Source organism: Sphaerodactylus townsendi, linkage group LG07 (assembly GCF_021028975.2).
Source record: "Sphaerodactylus townsendi isolate TG3544 linkage group LG07, MPM_Stown_v2.3, whole genome shotgun sequence".
In the NCBI taxonomy this organism is placed as follows: Eukaryota; Metazoa; Chordata; class Lepidosauria; order Squamata; family Sphaerodactylidae; genus Sphaerodactylus; species Sphaerodactylus townsendi.
Window position 1 is genome coordinate 38,824,287 of NC_059431.1, and position 20,168 is coordinate 38,844,454.

The 20,168-nt window shown below is 39.0% G+C and overlaps 1 protein-coding gene across 2 annotated transcripts in view; it reads left to right on the forward strand.

Moving 5' to 3' along the window:
* The first annotated feature begins 659 nt into the window (after positions 1–659).
* The window catches only part of ZFYVE16 (zinc finger FYVE-type containing 16), a 37,971-nt gene continuing 18,462 nt past the window's right edge, over positions 660–20,168 (forward strand). Inside the window, exons 1-9 of one of the 2 annotated variants that reach the window (XM_048503462.1) lie at positions 660–794; positions 6,634–6,742; positions 7,307–9,501; positions 13,259–13,355; positions 14,400–14,501; positions 14,764–14,885; positions 17,192–17,552; positions 18,695–18,811; positions 19,616–19,771. In XM_048503462.1, coding sequence (XP_048359419.1) covers positions 6,673–6,742; positions 7,307–9,501; positions 13,259–13,355; positions 14,400–14,501; positions 14,764–14,885; positions 17,192–17,552; positions 18,695–18,811; positions 19,616–19,771 — 3,220 coding nt within the window. In that variant the 5' untranslated portion in view covers positions 660–794; positions 6,634–6,672. Of the gene's footprint in view, positions 803–6,633; positions 6,743–7,306; positions 9,502–13,258; positions 13,356–14,399; positions 14,502–14,763; positions 14,886–17,191; positions 17,553–18,694; positions 18,812–19,615; positions 19,772–20,168 lie in introns of both variants that reach the window. The other variant, XM_048503463.1, reaches the window with a different exon arrangement.

Genomic DNA, 20,168 nt, shown 5'->3' on the forward strand with positions numbered 1-20,168 from the left:
GGATGAAAACAGATGGTTTCCTTATAGTATTCTAATTTCTACTGAAAGTCATTAAAAAGCAAACAAATATGTTCAGAAGCTTGATATCATTTTAATTACTTGCTATTATATATATAAAAAATTCGAGTGCTGTGACTTGACTAGTGTTCAGCCAAGCAGGCTTTCAACACGGTTTTTGCAGTTTCAGATGCATGTGCGGTTTATGCTGAAAATTGATTACACCCACACCATGAATTTAACCTAAAGATAATTAAACGCTTTTATCTGTTTAGTTGTTAGCACTTTCTGTAATGTGTGCCTAATGCTACATTCCTTCAATAGCTACTTTAAAGAGAGTTCCAGTTTGTGTTTCTTCGACCGTACCTTCTGCCTGAGCTACATGTTTGGATTGGCGGCTGTCAAACGACGTGGAAGCCAATTTTCCCCTGCGCAAAAGCATGAACCCGCTTTTCCCAAAGATGAGATGGAAGCAAAGTGAATTTTCTCTTTATGTAATAAACCAAATACGGTACAACAGTCTCCTCTTGGGGGAAATATCTCACTACCTATCCGGACCGGGAGAGGAAGACATAGAAAGCCGCCTGGTACTGCGCGTGCGCAAACGAGACGGTGACGGAGATTGGTAGTTAGGGTCTCGGGTTTGAAGGAAGGCGGAGAGATGAGTGCCTGCGCGCATGCGTACGAAGCAAGGCGCAGGAGAATCTCGGAAAACACAAAGTCTGGGGAAAAGCGGGGCGACGGACTCCGCACTTTGAGGGAGGATTGGCCGTGTTATTGGCAGCGGCGCCCATGAGGTGAGGAGGTGAGGAGCGGTGGGAGGGGGGGTTCGGTTCAGAATAGTGGTTGCCTTCTGATTCGCGGTGGGGGGTGTGGCCGCTCTAGTTGTGGGCCTTAGAAGAGGGTCGACATTCCCCTTTTTGTATTGCGGGTGAACGTCGGTTGTCTCTCCATTTTCCTTTTGTGACTGCTTCTGATAGTCTGGGGAGGGCGAGAGGAGAGGCACTGCAATTCGAGCAAGCCTTCACTTTCTCGGTCTGGTTCTTTGTCCGTGCCGCCTTTCCCTTTCCCCGCGATCTCGGGCGCGGATTTAGAGTTGACAGTCAGTTTATAAGCATCCCAGGGTTGCCTATCCGTAACTTCCAGGGTTGCATTTTCACTCTCTCCCCCCCACCCTTTTCCTTCGCTCATTTGTTCTTCCCCAGAGTTTGGGTGCCCCCTTCCTGTTCAGACTGACTTTTGTGGGAGTCTGGTGAGATTGGAGATCTAAACATTTTCTTCTCTCTGTGCTTCCGGAGCCCTTTGTTGAATAGTCTAATGCAGAAGTCTTTAGAAGTTTTGTGTGTGCCTGTCTCTCTTTATAATACAGTGGCATGCTAATCCAGCTAGAAAAAAACCCAATCGAAACAGAAGGGAGATTGTGCTGTCTAAAATATCACTGAATAGATTCAATAGAACATACTTTGCATAATGCTGGGTAATCAGCTTATTTCTTTACACGTTGGAAGGGAAATAGTTATGTGGAAGGTGAAATTGAAGACAACTGTGCAGATCTGTCATTCCAAATATTATGTTCTTTCTTGCATCCTTTCGAATTAAAAACGTATCACTAGTATCACAACATTTATAAGCAGTCCTGGTTTTTTCTTTGTAATGCTTAAGTCAGACCAGCAAATAAATGTTTTGTCTGTGACAACTGACACCAGACAAATCCCAGGCACCAGGTTTTTGGGCTCTTAGGAGTTAAAAATGGTTTTCCACCTCAGTACGGTATCAGGAACATGATATGTCTGGACAGCTTGTAAATCAAAACAATGTGCGTATCTGTCCACAGAGGTCTGTAGTACAAAAGTCTGGCATAGATTGGCCACTTCACAATAGTTTTCCTACCTGGTCACTTGAAGACAATTCAACCAGGCTATTTACAAAACTGAATTATGTCCTTAATGGTGGATAATATTTAAGTGACTGTGCAGGATTTGGGAGTAAATAAATCTCATGCAGAAAAAAAATCAGTGCTGTTCTTAATGTGATTTTTTCAGATACTGAACTTGTGGTAGTTTTGTTTTGAGATTCTGAGTTTTGAGATTCTGAGTCAGCTTAACTATAATATGATTTGGCATTGTAATCAATTATGCTGTTTTGACTGTTTGTCATTGTTACTTTAAGTTTAGCTTTTAAGATAATTTGTCTTCTCAAAAGCTAAGTGAGGTATTTTATTTGGTACACATTGTTGTAGTTTTTCAAAGTTGAATCACTTTTATGAATGTATTCCCTCATAAAAGCCAACCTGTTGGCTGTCTGTGTCTGAAACCTGTGAGTCTTGTTAAGCTCATGAGTTATCTTTGGATGCATTCATGGTTTTTCTATGTTCAAGGTTAAGACAGGCATAAGACTTTGAGCAGTAGAGCCAATATTATAAATCCCCTTGTCTTGTTTACTTAAATATATCTTCTTCTCCAGGGTCAAACTTGGAAAAATTGTCAAAGGCTTTCATTGCCAGAATTAACTAGCTGTTGTGAGTTTTTCAGGCTGTGTGGCCGTGCACTGGTAGTTTTAACTCCTAATGTTTTACTCACATCTATGGCTGGTATAGATGCGGATGAAATGCCAACACATCCTGAAAATAACAAGAGCCAGTTAATTGAGAAATCTTGCCCTCCATTATTTCCAAATCATTTCCCACTTTTGTGCCATGAATAAGACAAAGACTTGGATATAAATAGATCATTGTGTATGCAGTTTTTTTAGTTTTTTTAACTAAGGCAACTTGCTTGAAGCGTGGGGAGGAAGGAAATGGCGAGGCCAGTGATCTGAACCGGCATTTGATTCAGTAGTATGTTAATCTTTTATTCAGGTTGTAAAGCTGGAAATAATCCTATCTCAAATCGCAACAAGGTACCTGTTTGGTACCTGTTTTCACCTGAGAGGCAGTTCTACCCGAAAAGACGCATTCACTTAGTGTAGAGACTATAAATCCATGCAGCTCAAAAGCTGCTTGAGGGATTTCAGTTTTATTAATTAAAAAATCACTCTGTGGTCAATTGTAGGGGCTGTCTATATCTCCGCTAGATAGGGCTTTCTGAGGCTTCACTGTTAATCAGGAATTGACTGATCACTTATTTAATTCAAGTTAACTTTCTGACCTGCCACTTTCCTTGGTTCTTAAGCATAATGTGATTTTCTTGGAAAACAAGAGTCAGGTTTTCTCTGATTGGCAAAGAACTGTAAACAAGGCCTTCATATGGAAGTGATCAGTAGAGAGACAACAGTGGTTAATGATCTTAAATCTTAAGATTCTTTTTTTCTTCCATATTGTCCCATATTTTAACAATATCACGGAGATATTGGAAGATGGATATTGAAGATCTTTTGAAGGTGGAGCAGTGTTACAGACCCTCATGTGATTGAACTGTAGATTATTTTTGTGACTCTGTGAATAATAGTGCTAATATAAGGCTTACCAAGAAAGAATCTCTAACAATTCACTGTTTGAATTCATTATTCTAATTTCTCACTGTTTCCAGTCCTGGAGTGACTGCCTGGGGCAAAGAAAAATAAGAAATGACCAAAATTTGAGTCCACTAGCACCTTAGACACCAATGAAATTATCCAGGCTATAAAGCTTTTGTGAGTCAGAGCTTACTTCTGACTCAAAAAAGTTTGGTAGCTTTGGAAAACATTATTGAAGTTTAAGGTGCTTCATGACTCAAATTGTTACAGGCTAAGTATTCACCTGAAAGGGATTGCTAGTATTCCGTCACGATCAAAGGTCAGCCGAGGCCTGAAAAGCATAATATTCTGACTTCATGGAAGTCTTAGAATAAAGTACCGGTACTTCTGTCTGTGTGTTTGTATCCACTTGCATTTCAGCTGTGCTGTTTTAGCTTCCTTGTGCTGCTTGAGAGGCAGGAAAACCTCCTCATGAGCCACAGAACAAGGTATGAAAGTTTGTTTGTGTTTAGGACAACTTTATTATTCTATAAGACCTTCAAATGTCATATCTTTGTGGGATTCTGAGACAATCCAATTTTCTTGGAATCTGTGTTCACTCTTGGTATTGTTTCTAGAGTTTCTAGTGCTGTACAGAGCCTGTGAAATGCACTCCTAGTGCTGTTCCTGTGGCCATGGGAGCTAAGCAGCATGTGTTGTTGCCAGTGTACAGATGGAATTGTGATGATGCCATTGGGAGCCCTTTTCTCCATCAAGAATATGAAATGTCAGATCCAAGAAAGGCTATCCTAGTGGTTAAAGTAAGAATTACAAATTGGCTTTTAGCCCTGGGCTCACCAGGCGTCTTAGTTAAGATGGCATAATAACAACAATAATTATATTGTCCTATGTACAAAATTATATGGTCCTCTATACAAAATGGTGTTTTTAATACATGCAATAGAGTATGTTAAAAATTGTGCATATATAGGTTTCCCAGTAAGTCCAAGCATTGACCAGAGCCAGGCTGTTTATCAAAACTGTTATATTTTGTGACTTTAGACTATTCTCTGGTCCAAATACATACCAAATAGGTATGTTCACAGTATTTAGTCGAAGGCTTGACAAGCGTTTGGAAAAGGAGGCACTTTTGTGTCATATTATTTTTCTCTAGCTTTGAACTGTTCTCAAAATACCTTTGTGTGTGTTTGCTGTCCAAATTGACTCAGAGATGGAATAATTAACAAGACATTCTTGGCAGACCCTTCTACATTGTATAAGGAGGTAGTATCTTAGATGCAAAGAAAGAGCCAATGCAATTTAAAACCAGCAATCCAACTAGGGTACGTTGGAATAATCTAGTCTAGAGAGAGTGATGATGTCATTTGTTTTAGACTATTAGGTATGGAATTCCAATTGCTATTTTGGCAACAATGGTTTTCTAGACTAGTTATTTTTCTGCAGTTCATTACCTGTGTGAGTCAATTCACTTTGATTGCCTTGCTTTACTTAAAGGGGCCATAGTGAAGTCTGACATAGCATAGACCTCAAATAATTCAGATTTTGTGTTTTCTCTTGTAACTTTCTTGTGAGGCCGATGAACCTCCTTCTGAATGCTTCTACTGTTCATTTTCATGTGTTTTTTAGCCGCATATATGTATTCTTCAGATTGCATAGATCTTAAGAATAAATGCAGTTTAATTATTGTGCTTTCAGTGGTTCAAAACATTAATATAGGACTTCAGAATAGTTGTTTTTGGTGATATTGCAAAGAAACAGCCTGCCAGCAGCTCTTGGAAAACTCTAACTCCAGGTGACTGGGAGTCGAAATAAATTGAATTCCCTAATGAAATGGTGGCTCCCCTTTTTAGGCTGTGATGTTTAAAAATAGATAATGAAGTCAAGTGGTATAACATTCTGAATACTAGGTTTCAGTCAGCTTGTCCAGGGTAAAAGAGTATTTTAGGAGTATCTCACAGTCACCTTTATCACTATCATGGTGTACCTGTGCACCATGGCTATTAGTTGTGACTCACCAAAACACTAGATAGGTGAGGATAATGGACTGGTACCTGTATAGCTTTGGCAGGAAATAATTTGCGCTTGATTCCAGCATGTTACCCTAAGTGCTGTATAGGGCTACTGCAACTTTACAGTTTAGTTACAGGCTGAAGCTGTGAGTAGAAAAAAAATAACAGCAGTAGTTTAGTTTCCCTTCATCATATGGGATTACTTGGTTTATTGAAACAGTTACATGAAACTGAAGGCAGAAATCATCTGGAGACATGGTGAAGTGAGGTTATTCTGGATGAGCATCTAGAGGTGTCAATAGGCTGGATAGCCAGAATGCTCAGTCCAGGCAAGACGGTTGACAATATGGTGTATCAGAGTTCAAGGAGCCAATCTGTTATAAATGTGATTGAATTCCTATTATAGAAGCCAGTTCATAACTTGAAAGTGCTATTAGTTCTATGCTTAAACTCACAGGGCTTTCTATACCATCTTAGCATCTTTAGCCAACTTTGGCTGGTCTGCCAGTTGCAGCCTTTCCTTGTAAAGCATGATACAGCCTCAGATGTCTACGCGCTGATTTCATGCAGACTTTGTTACTGCAGGTGTGATCTGATTTTGAAGATTGTTTAGAAACATCAATTAATTTGAAAATATAGAATTTAATTTTCCAGGCTTTTGTAGATTTAATTGCTAACGTTTCTGATCATTTTTATTCCTAACAACTAAATTTTATTTTTAAAGCATTTTTTGCATCTTTGTTAGTATTTGCTTATTAATTGCCATAACTTAGTTGCTGAGTTTGATAAATTTCTGGGTTGCTGAGATTAATATTTAAATTTGTATGCTGCTAGGATTAATATTTAATGGTGGATGATGCTATTGAGTAAGTATAGTTGTATTATTGTTTTTAGTTACTACATACGTAAGTTACCTCGGGATCCTGCAGGTAGGCAGTATTCTTACAATAGTTTATTTCATTATTTTTTAAAAAATGTATAGGTGTTTGTTACAGAATTTTTGTCAGTGGTTGCATTTCAATTAGACTGATCATAAAAGTCTTTCAATTATTTTAATGTAGTTCACTTTTAAAAAAACTAGTGTGACTCCTATTCAATGAAAAGGTTAATTTAAGTCATGTATTTGAAAACTCTCCTTTTAAACTCTTTTAAATCATTGTTTTGTGCTTCATAGGCACACGAGGAGAACATTCTCACCAGACCAATCCTTAAGATGGACAGTTATTTTAAAGCAGCAGTTTCTGACTTAGACAAACTACTTGATGAATTTGAGCAGAATTCAGGTTAGTTTATTCTTTATGCCTCTGTAGTGGGTAACTGTGTGAACAGAATCTTCAAAGGGGAGAGATCAAATTAGCAATATTAGTTTTGTGTTTCAGTGAATTCAAATAAATGTCTGTATGGAGGGGATAGGGGTAAAATGTGTGAGTTCTTAAGTTTCATGAATGGAGTTTATGTAAATTGATCTTCCTATGATTGGGAGACCTTCCTTAATAAGATTCTATGTGGCAGGGAGGGGAGAGGAAGGGAGGGGATGGTTTTGTGGGAAGAAGAAGCAAATCAGCAAAAATGCAGTCCCTGCTCTAAGACTTGCTCAGCTTGTTGCGAGGCAACAAGAGTTTCCTTAATGTCCCGTTGTTTGTACAGCCTTCTCTCCCCACTTCCCCAGTGCCTCATGGTATTTTATCTAGGAGAGTCCATGAACCTCAGCAGTTTTTTTGGGGTGTATGTAGGAGACTATAGTGGTAGGGATGGCCAAGGTATTTGTTTTTGTGAACCTGTGTTAGTCAGAGTTATATTTCAGCCTAGTGAAGTTCTAACCTTTTAACTTTGGTGTCTTGTTTTAGATGAACTCGAAGACAACAAAGCTGTAAATCCACACGATTCCAAGCACCATTTATTTTCTTCAGAATTGGATTATCAGCAGCAGAGATTTGTGGAACCAAGTGTGCAAGAGAATAGTTGTGCTGCTACTACATCAAATGAATTCTCATTATCAGTTCAGACTACGGAAGTTGCAAGTTTTGAACAACTGAACTTGGAACAAAATGAGAAAAATGTTACTGGGCTAGATCTTCTGTCTATGGTGGATGATGGTTCTTCAGAAAAAAATCCATCTCCTTGCCTGGGGCAATGCAGTGTTCCAGTCTGTGATCTTATCAGTGATACAGGTGGCTTGAGCCATGTCAAAAGTAATTCTGAGTGCATTCAGAAGTTGCAGCCAGCTGACTTCCAGAGTAGTGGAAATTCTCTTATAGGCTTTGATTTAGCATTGGTGCCAGCCACTGCTTGTAATTTGTCAGTAGACAGTAGTGCTGATTCTTGTATAGAGCTGCAGACTGGTGGGGAAGCAGTGCTGAGCAGTACAGATGATAATCCAACAGAAAATCTGCATCAACTGGCACAAAAGGCCAGCAGCTGCACTGAGGCAAATGTTGTGGACTCTGTTACTCAAGAAAGGACAGAAACTTTGAGTAACAACGAACTATTCGATCAGTTACAACAAATTATAGCGCTGGATAGGACCTCGGCTTTAATAGCACAACCTGTTTCAAATGCACACAGTTCCAAAGATGTCACACTGTGTGAGAAGTTGCCTTGTGAATATGAAAATACATATTGTGCAGATAGTCAAATGATACCTAGGGAATGTGGCAAAGAAGCCATTTTGGATTATGAGAAAATTGAATCAGTCACCTCTAACCTGCCAAAGATCTGTGATTTAAATAAGGATAGCTTAGTATTGTCTGATGGCTCAGTTTCAACCAAGTATACAGTAATTTTAGATAAAACACCCTGCACTGAGGGAAAACCGTGTAGTCCAGTACAAAATACCCATCAAGGTTTAAATACTGTTTCAACACCAGAAGTCTCTGAAGATGTACAGACTTCTTTGTCTTGTCTTCCCCTTGCTGTGTCTATATGTGGGTCTCTTGTTACAAGTGAAGACAAAAATGGGCAGATGGCTCCGGATGACACAGCAGACGTAGTTAGTGACATAACTATGCACATAGATAATCACAAGACTGGTCTTCCCAGGTGGGAATTGCATGAAAGAAGAGATGCTTCTGAACAGGAGGAAAATCAAAGCACAGCCAGCCATTCAGGTCCAGAAAAACCTGTTACAGAGAGGCAGAAGCTGGATGGCAGTGCCAGTAAAACTGACCTTCTCAATCCACAAGATTTTGCTGCTACGGTTAGTTGTTCTTTAGATGCAGCTGTGGGAACACACAGCAGCATCCTGCCGACTGACATTGATGAAAGAGCTTCAGTTGATTTCGGTATAGAAGAAGACATTATTGGAAGTGACATGCTAGTTAGTGATGCTGAACTTGATGCCTTCTTATCTGAGCATTGTCTTCAGCCTAGTAGTTTAAAGACGCTGAAGGATGATGCTGACGATGAACTTCTGGATGTGGCTCAAGACATCTTGGTAGAAGCTAACACACCTGATAATGAAAATGATTGTTTACAGACAGAAACAGAATTTAAGCAGGTGGAAGAAGCTTCTCCTGATAATTGTAAAGTATCTAGTTCTGAACCTGAAGTGGGAGTTCTCACTGAAAAAAGCACACTGAAGGTCCAGAAGGAGACATCAGATCATGTCAATGAAACTAGGATTGGAGTTTCAGATCTTTTAAATAACCAACAGATTGTGCCTAGTGGAGGCGCAAGGCCAAAACAGTTGCTGAACCTTCCACCCAAACCCAAAAGCTGCTCCGATTTTAGTAGTCCAAATACACTTGAGAGTGAACCGCAGGTAGTGAATTGCACAGTCCCAAATACCTCTTTCCCAGATGGGAGAATTTGTCCTGACTCAAGTCCCAGTTGTAATTATGTTGACGCACAGAACTGCTTGGAAGGCCAAGCGGGGAGTGTTGTTTCAGTTGCTTCAGAACCTGCTAAAATAGTGGAACAAGCTCTAGTTCTGGGACAGAAGCAGCCCTCCTGGATTCCTGATTCAGAAGCCCCAAACTGCATGAATTGCCAAGCCAAATTCACATTTACAAAGAGAAGACATCATTGTCGTGCATGTGGGAAAGTAAGTAATCACATAAGGCTTATCTGTTCTGGTCTGTCAACATAGAACTTAAGGTGGAAAGAACTGTTCTTGAACTTTAATTTGATTAATATATCCTCTTCTTTCTCCAACCCCTTCCAAATTAGTTTGGTGTAGTAAACAAACAGTATATGAATTGTCATCAGCCATTAGATTTTACTGTTGGAAAATATAAAGAAAAGGATAAATACATGCCTAATGGATGCAAACTTAAATCTAAAGATCCACCATGGTGTAGTGGTTAAACTAGGTGGACTGTAATCTGGAGACCTGGGTTCGATTCTCTATCCCTTCACATGAAACCTGCTGAGTGACCTTCTTTCAGAACACTCTCCACTCTCATGGAGGTAAACAATAGCAAACCACCTCCGAGTATCCCTCCCCTTGAAAACCCTACAGGATCAGCGTAAGTCAGCTGTGACTTAATGACACTTTTCACCACCACACTTAAATCTGGAAGTTGCGAGGAAGAGGGAGAAATGTCTCATCCTGTAGATATCTGCAAACCACTGATATCTAAAGTGCAGATGTTGTGACTCTTTCCTGCCTGTTCTGCCTCTGGGGATGCTGAGTTGGTGATTTTTGCCCTTGGAATATAGACTGAGATTTTCCCTTAGCTGGCTTCTGGAAAAGCTAGGCGGGAAGTGAAAGATTGTCATCTTTATGCTTAAGAAGGACAACCTCTTGTTTCTTCAGAAAGAAACTGGTTGACCAGCATTTCTTACAGTGAAACTCTGCCTTTGAACCTGAAAATTTTATTTCAGATATGTGGAAGAGTGTGTGATGCTTGATATTTGGGTACTCTGTATATGTTCAAGGCATATTTGCTCAAAAAAATAAATTGAGCCTGGGTGAGCCTTGGCTCAAAATAAACCATTGCTCCATATAATCCTATGTAGATTTCCTCCAGGGATTTCAGTGGACTGCAGTAATTGCTGTATTAGGACTGGAGATTTTTTGCTTCCTAATCTTTACTGCTTCCTTAGTCTGGCTTCCCAATAAAGGTGATAAGAAAGTGGGTAATTGTTTTTTTAAATATTGTATCCTTATCCCAAGACAGGCCTACTGACAGCCATCATGGGCCCTGGAAAAATATTCCATCCGCCCTCCATATAACCTTTATCCGCCCTCCATATAACCCTTCGTACTTAGCTTACTTACTTACCTGATACCATGAATAGAATAATAATTCTTTATTAGAAGAAGAAGAAGAGTTTGGATTTATATCCCCCCTTTCTCTCCTGTAGGAGACTCAAAGGGGCTTTACATTGTAAAGACAGAATGCTAGAACCAGGGGACATACATTGAAAATGCTGGGGGGAAGAATTAGGACTATAAAAGGAAACACTTCTTCACGCAACGTGTGATTGGTGTTTGGAATATGCTGCCACAGGAGGTGGTGATGGCCACTAACCTGGATATCTTTAAAAAGGGCTTGGACAGATTTATGGAGGAGAAGTCGATCTCTGGCTACCAATCTTGATCCTTCTTGATCTGAGGTTGCAAATGCCTTAGCAGACCAGGTGCTCAGGTGTAGCAGCAGCAGAAGGCCATTGCTTTCACATCCTGCATGGGAGCTCCCAAAGGCACCTAATGGGCCACTGCGAGTAGCAGAGTTCTGGACTAGATGGACTCTGGTCTGATCCAGCAGGCTCTTTCTTATGTTCTTATGTTCTAGAATTATTAGATTTTCCTTAATGTGCACTTTACACTATGCAGTTTGCAGTAGAGTACTGTGCAAATGTTCTAAAGGGAAGAATCAGAAAGACTCCCTGGCCCAGGGATCTAGCCAGAATACTGAAGAGCTCTAAGAATTAAATACAGATGAGACACAAATCACTTGAGAGTAAGCCACGTTGAATGACCACTCGACTGAAAAAATACTCTAAAATATTTCAACTCAGTGAAAGGGGGAGGGGAAACAAGCTTGCAACAACATAAAGATCCTCAAAAGGGGAAAGGAGATGTGAAAAGTCAGTCTTCTCCTCCTCCACTGAGAAAAGACACATTAGCCAACTCCCCAAGATTTTCCTGGAGATTGTCCCTTCAGTAACCATTTAAACTGGTACTAGAATATCATTGTATCAATATAATGTTAGGGCAGAGTATGTTCTGTGAATTCCTAGCTTTCATTTTTAAAATGTATCTTTCCCCTTCTATTCTATAGACGTGAGAGGAATGGTGTGTCTCATCAAGGGAAAGTGCTAAAAAAAATGTAAACTGAGAATTCAGAGAACCTGATACAATGGTGTAAAACTTTTGCTTTTTTCATATCCCCTTTATGTGTAGCCTTTGTAAAGGCACTTCTCTGTAGTGTTCTGAAGTAACATGTGTTAAGATCACTTGCCTTCTTAATTTTCGCTACCACTAAGGGCTCTTGCCATAAGTTTTTGTATGGTGGAAAATGCCATCGAATCACAGCTGACTTATAGTGACCCAGTAGGGTTTTTAAGGCAAGAGACGCTTAGAAGTGGTTTGTGATTGCCTGCCTCCATATAAGTTGAGAGAGTTTTGAGAGAACTATGACTGACTCCTGACATCCATCAGGAGTGCTTTAATTATGTGTTCCTGCAATGTAGGAGTTGGACTTGATGGCCCTTGGGGTCTCTTCCAACTCTATGATTCTATGGCTCAAGGTCACTCAGTAGGCTTCAAGGAGAAGAGTGAGGAATCAAACCCTTTCTCCAGATTAAATTCCACTGCTCTTAAGGCTTAGTTGTATATGATGAATAACAAAACAATCAGCACATGGGGTAATTCTCAGGTAAAAAAGGATTTAAAATAAATAACAATTTTCCTTAAACATAGAGTTGATTTATAACAGCGTAATGGTTTCTGTATGGCTAATCTTAATGGTTTCAGATAGGTGCATAGTGTAATGATTTCTTAAATAGGTTTAACCACACAGCTTTATTTTACCACTTACCACTTAGACTTACAGCTTAACCACTCAGCTTGCCATCCATGCTAATAATTTCCACACAAAACACAGATTTCTGTCACTCTCTACAGCACCTCACTCTAGCCCTTGCCTGCCTGCCTGCCTGCCAGCGCGCGCACACACACACTGTTCACCAGAAGTCTCACACAGCCTCTCTCAATAAAACAATAAACTCTGTCCACCCGTGTAACAGCTACCATCCAATCATAACATACTTCACTCACTCATCCAGCCCCTGCTTTCTTACTCAATAGGCTTATTTTTAGATCACAGCAGCATATATTTAAAACTCCACATTAAAACACTCACACACTATTTACATAGCAAAACACCACAAATGAGCTTCTAGAATTTTGTTTATGTCTTCTCCCTCTTTCGTAGCCCTCCCTAAGGGCGTCTGCGTTTCACATATGGCATTATCTTGCTTTATTCTCAGAACTGTGAATTTCAAGGCTGAATAGAAGTTTGAAAACTGGTCAGTCAGTTGCATTGCAGCAGTTCAGATTAGACTGGATGAGAATGTAGCAGGTTCTGATTAAAAGAAACTGAGTTAAGCATGAAAATGTTGAAAACCAATTTGCTGATCTCAAGTCAGTATCCTTTAGGTGTCAGTATTATGCCATAGAATTAAAGGTGTCATGCACTGTGTTGCAAAAAAATGTATTTTATATAGGTACTAAAAATTAAGCTTTTCTATGTCACTTTAATTTCTTCCATTACTTGTGAATTGTCTAATGATCAACAGGCAATTTTACCATTTTGCTGGAATGATATCTTAACTCAGTTGCTCTAACCTAGGTTTTTTGTGGTTCCTGCTGCAATCGAAAATGCAAACTCCAGTATATGGACAAAGAAGCAAGAGTCTGCATAAACTGCTATGATTCTATTAACAAAGGTAAAATACATTTTGAATTGAGAAGAAACTGGAAAGGTAACTGTACAAAAAATCCAGGGGATCCATTGAGTCCAAAACATCAGTATGATTTGTGATAGTTTTCTGAACTCTCAGACTGTTTATGCTAACATAAGCTGGATCATTATGTTGTAGGAGTTTTTGGGAGGGAAAGGTTAATTGTTTATTGCTTATAAAGGCCATTCAAAAGTAGCAGTTGTTACACTGGATCAGTGTAACCTTTGAGAAAGCTCTTTCACCAAGTTTTTTGATGTGGTAAATGGCTCAGGGGCAGGACTGAGAGCTGGGCCAGAGCGTTTCTGAACAGCAGTAGGTGCCTGAAATCACATATGCCATGCTGTTAGAGCAGAGTGGGAGGAAGGTTTCTGAAAGGTGGGAAGAAAAAAAGATGCAATTTCTCCCCTCTCCTCCCTTCTGTGCCTGTAAAGAAATTATGGTTCCATTAACAATCCTGTTCCAGTTCAGTGAGAACACTCAACAAACACAATCCTGTTAGGGACTAGGTGGATGTTGCAACATGTTGGATCCCTGGCTGGTTTTTTTATTATTGCATTCCAAGGGAACCATTCTCTGAAGTGCTTTACATCAGAGTACAACATTCTAAAATAACTTTTTAAGAAAAGGAAATAGAATATGCTACCAATCTCAGCTGTCCCAGATTCAGGTCCACCAGCAACTGGTAATATCTTTCAGACAGTGACTAAAATCTGCATAATAAAAACCTAGAATAATGTCATGCAAATGTATTTAAAACAAAGTGCGGCAGCTCTCAGAACCATTCTAGAGCTGCACATTCAACAGGTCTCTTGGTAGATGTTGTTTCTTGTAGACCAGGGGTGGTTCACAGAATTAATAATCCAGCGATTTTCTTTTCTCTTATAAATTTACCTTTACTCAAGTTTGGCAGTAAATGACCCACATGAGTTAGAATGAAACTGAGTATAGTCTTAAGCTCCTTTTAAGAACGATTGGGGATATGACTACTTCTGTATAAAGGAGATGCTTAAACTTTTTTTTTCTTTTTAGCACAGGCATTTGAAAGGATGATGAGTCCAACTCCTAATACTAATTCTGGCCCATCTGAAGATTGTGCAGCTGTTCAGCTTTTGCAAGAAGCACAAGCATCTGGTATACTTTTTTTAACTGTCTGCCTACATCCCAGGTCTTTTTGATGTATTTTGAACAGAAATATATCAGAATATCATATTGTTGCCTTATGGAGATCTCTGAACTATCAGGTAGAAGTAAAAGTATATCCTAGTAAACAAACCTAATAGAGGTCTTTGAGATATTTGAAGCAATAATTTGTGCTAGAAGAATTAATGGATACTCATTGGTAGGGTCAATTTGATTAGATTATGGATTTTGTTTCTGCCTTATCCTACCTTAGGAGTGTGCCCCAAAGAACAGAGAAGAGTTTGGTTTGCAGATGGTATTTTGCCCAATGGAGAAGTTGCTGACACAACAAAACTGTCATCTGGAGTCAGGAGATCCCCACAGGACCTCCATCCAGTAAGTACATACCCAGTAAGCACAGACACTGTCTGGAATGTTTTTTGAAAATATAAACTGATTGGTGCTTCTGTGCACACCTTTGTTCTCTTTAGTATGGTAACTGCATCCTCAACTTTTGTCTGTGATGGTTATCCTGGGGGGCTGGCCACCAGTCCACACTGGATTTTTCCCTCCTTTCATAATTTTGATTACCCACCGACCTCCCTGCACCAGAGTCCCCAACAGGAAATTATTAAAAAGCCTATAAACTGGGTTGAAGAGGATAGGATCAAAATGCACACACAAACCTGGAATGATCTCTGAGATAAAACTGGCACGCAGTTTCTTTTATAAAGTGAACAGGAAAAAAGTTTATTTAAGAACATAAGAACAAGCCAGCTGGATCAGACCAGAGTCCATCTAGTCCAGCTCTCTGCTACCCGCAGTGGTCCACCAGGTGCCATTGGGAGCTCACATGCAGGATGTGAAAGCAATGGCCTTCTGCGGCTGTTGCTCCCGAGCACCTGGACTGTTAAGGCATTTGCAATCTCAGATCAAAGAGGATCAAGATTGGTAGCCATAAATCGACTTCTCCTCCATAAATCTGTCCAAGCCACTTTTAAAGCTATCCAGGTTAGTGGCCATCACCACCTCCTGTGGCAGCATATTCCAAACACCAATCACACGTTGCGTGAAGAAGTGTTTCCTTTTATTAGTCCTAATTCTTCCCCCCAGCATTTTCAATGGATGCCCCCTGGTTCTAGTATTGTGAGAAAGAGAGAAAAATTTCTCTCTGTCAACATTTTCTACCCCATGCATAATGTTATAGACTTCAATCATATCCCCCCTCAGATGTCTCCTCTCCAAACTAAAGAGTCTCAAACGCTGCAGCCTCTCCTCATAGGGAAGGTGCTCCAGTCCCTCAATCATCCTCGTTGCCCTTCTCTGCACTTTTTCTATCTCCTCGATATCCTTTTTGAGATGTGGCGACCAGAACTGAACACAGTACTCCAAGTGCGGTCGCACCACGGCTTTATATAAGGGCATGACAATCTTTGCAGTTTTATTCTCAATTCCTTTCCTAATTATCCCCAGCATAGAGTTTGCCTTTTTTACAACTGCCGTGCATTTAGGAAAAGACATACGCCTTGATATAAATATTAATACCTCTAATAAATATTAATACTTTAAGGATTAATACTAATCCTTAAAACCTTAAACTTTTCTCAGTCTCAAAGTCCTCTCTCTGTGTGGCTTTTTCCTGTTATCTGCTAACTCCACGTACAGCCCCTAATGCATCCCATATAGCTCCTCTCGGGAGGGATTCAGAGCACTGTTAACACTGGTTGCTTTGTCTCTAAGGTACCTTTCTTAGATCTGCCTGTGACAGTCTCCTATTAAGGGGACTAGTAAACTACACCAAGTTCTTTGGCAGCTGTTTTATGACATGGCCAACTCAAGATGCTGCCTAAACACAGCCATAATCGTTTGCCCCGATTTGAGCAGACAGTACTAAAGGAGCTTTTGCAAAGTTTCTTTCTTTTGTTTTTCTCCTTGATGCTTTAGCCCTCTGCTGTATAAGAATTTATCCTTGTATGGAGTACATCTGAACAATGTCAATGTAGGTGTGGAGCTTCCACATATATCAAACGTGCTGCCAGTGTAAAACACACAAGACAGGCAGAAACCAGATTCTGCCTAAGCTTTGGATTGCGTGTGCAATAAATGACAAGAATTGTGAACAAAAATATGTAGTGCCTGCTGTCCTGTCACTCTTCCATGTTTTCAAAATAATTTTTGGCACAGTCAAGAGGGCTTTAGATGTTCCTTCTTCGCTGTGTTCCAATTTGTGCTCTTTTATTGTTTTGTATTAAAGTATTATAATTATTATTAGGTTTGAAAGTTAATCAAAATGCTTGACTTTCCATCCTCCAAGGAGCTCAGAACTGCATACATGATTTCTCCCTCTTCCCTTTTGTCTTCACAACCATTATGTGAAGAAACAAGGCTATATGTGAGGAAACAAGGTCACAACCAATATGTGAGGAAACATTCTGGCTGAACAAGGGTTTTCAGCCTGGATCTTCCTAGCAGTATATCCAATAAACCACTGTAGGGTGGTTACAAACAAGACATTTCGAAGACTGCAACCGGTCAAGATGGATGACAAGTTGAGATGTGTTGCATTTGGAAAAAGATGCTAGTCAAAGGAGTTTTGTCACAGTTCTGAAAGCTGTCTATTTCGTTTCATTTGAAATTCTTATACCTTTTTTGCATTCTTTTGAACTAGAATGTCAAATCTAATTTGTGAATTCTTATCATAGGTTGAAAGCGCAGCCAATGACATTGCCTGTGCAAGTGAGATTAGACCAAAGGATGAAATGCATGTTACTGGGAGAATTGAGGCCACTTCAGAAGATATCTCATGTTCCACTGAAGGACAAACTGAGCAGTTACATAATTCTGACTCTAAGATTCCTCATGCTGCTGAATTCCCTACTATTGTTGAAGCTTCTGAGCCTCCTGTTCCTCTTGCAGCTAATGAAACGGACGATGTGCCAGTTAGTCCTTTGGATTATGGGATGCTTTGTGATATTGAAAATTGTGTGAGCAAAGAGATCAGTCTTATTCCTGAAGATGATGGATTGCCACCTCTTCTACTTGCAAAAGGGAGAAAAGGAGAACGTAAGTTTGCTCTCCCAAAGAGAGGGGTGTTTATTTATTTTAGCAATGGTATATATTTCTAAAAATAGAAATGCTTCTCTCTGCCACAAATAATGTGGTAAATGACATTGCAAAATCAATTTAGAAACACTGATATTGCGAATTAAAAAGCAAGCATGTGTTATAATATAAATACATCATATGTGTTTCTGGATAGTCAGCTTCTAGATTATTGTACAGAGAGTCCTCATTTTGGGAAATCTGGTTTGAATTTCCGAGACAGAGTTTTAATGCTTTTAATTCTAAATAAATGTTAAATATAGGTCACCCTGTTCTTTTTTTCCAAATAACTTTTATTCTAGCGACAGAAAGTTACAAGAGAGGAAAAGAAAGTTAAAAATAAATAATAACTTGCATAAACATGACAATGATAGTAATAATATTAAAAAGGGAAACAGTACACAATGAGAGGATACATATCTGTAGTAAAAGCAAGGTCATAGAAAGCTTGTCCAAAAACAGCTGTAGTTTGTTAGATGCTGCTTATTTAGTATAAAATCTTTTGATCACTAATATAGTGAGTGATCTTAAACATTGTTTCTCCCAATTTTAACTATTGGAGCATGTACAAAACCCTGCATATTTTGCCAGTAATCCATACACAAACATGAATACATTCTGATCCATCCTTGATTGTGGTCTTTGCTGCCCATTCGCTACCTTTACCTGTCCAAAGTTCTCCTTTTCCTTCAAATGACTTTGCCCTTGCCACCTTTTTTTGCCTCCCAGAAGATACCTGTAATGCACTCTCTCTCTCTCTCTCTCTCTCTCTCTCTCTCTCTCTCTCTCTCTGTTTATGTTTATTTAATTTCACTCGCCCTAGCTTGTCTATCTCACCAGTGGTAAATTTCAGATTATAAATTCCATGTTTGAGATTTGAAAGTCTTAATGTTCCACGTACATTGATGTTGCTGTATAAATAATACATTTTCCATTCTTGTTGTCTGTTGGAAAGTGTCAGCGAGTGCCATCAGGAAACATCTGTGGCATATTTGTAGACTTGATCAGCTGTGCCACGTTCAACTTTTAATACTTGGATTTAGTTAGAGAAAAAGCCAGTCACTTATACTGTGTTAAACATTCTCTTTGTTTATATCCCTTAGAATCGTTAGTGGAAGAACATCCTTCTCATAAGCAAGTTGCCTTACTACTTGAAGAATCTAATCCACTGACATTTATTCTAAATGCAAATCTTCTTGTGAATGTCAAGATAGTATCTTGTAAGTATTCATATACAAAAGTAAATCTTCTAAAACGGTGGTGTAGCTTTAATTTTTTTTAAATTCCACGTTTAAGAGGTTTTTTGCCCACTGCATTTAGATTTGATGCATATAAACTACATAAACTTTGTTCTCTTTTTTATGATGGCATGAAGTTGGACATGTTTTGTTGCCCAGGAAGAAATTATCCTGGGCATTATCAGTAGACATAAATAGGTCAAGTGATACTTTGAATTAAACTAGTTTGGCAATGTAGTCATTTCTAAACTTAATTTGTTGGTCATGCTACCTTTCAAACACTTTTTTCTAGACAGAATGAAAAATGTAAAATTCTTGTTTACAGAGAGGAAGTATCAGATGCAAATAGTTTAAGTTACAATAATCAAACAGTTGTGTTCATTTGAGTTGAGTGGCTTCATAATTGAGGAGACCTGTAGTTTTAAGAAATGCATACTTCTGTATCAGTAAGGATACCACTTTCTGATTTTGTAGCAACTTCCTTGTAGTCCCTGATCAGGCAGAAAGGTGGCATAAAGCTATTTTAAATAAATAAATATTCTTACTATACTTTGTAAGGCTGAAATCCAAACCACATTGTCTAGGGAGTAAGGCCCATAGAACACCGTGACATTTAACTGTTGGTATTTAATCTTCCATTTGCACAGCATGCTTGTTAAATCATGCTAATCCAAATAGTGTCACAGTTTCTAAAAGTGTAGAATAAAATCTGATTGCTTGTCTGTGCAGAAGATATTGGCATTCTTAAATTCCTGCTACCATGTGTTTTATTTTTTGATCATTAAGATGGTTCAGAAAGGTGTTGGTACATCTCAACCAATGGGCTGCATAGTTTGGGGCAATCAGAAATTATTATATTATTATGCTGCTTGTCAGAGGAAGAGGATGTTCCTAAAGAAATCTTCAGAGTACTTATCAACATATATAAGGATGCCATGAAAGGTATGACATTTCACTGCAGTTGTTAAAACGGTCTGTATAAAATCGTATTACATTTATCTTTTAAGTTATGTAAAGAACTTTAGAGTATTCAAAGTCTTATTTACATGCTTGCTTATGTATTTATTTGCTCATTTGTTTAGAATGTTTCTGTTACTACCTCTTCAAGTTCCTACTCCAGGCAGCTTACAATGAAAAACACAAGCAACATACAATCTACCAGTATTCATAAATCAAAAATAGACCATTAAAAAGCTGATAAAATAAAACCCCAAATTAAAAACCAGGATAAAAAGATGTTTTAACCTGGTGCCAGAAGAAATTATAATTAGGCACCAGGGGAAGCCTCAAGGAGGAAGGTATTCCAAAGGCAAGGTCCCATTACAGAAAATGTCCTATA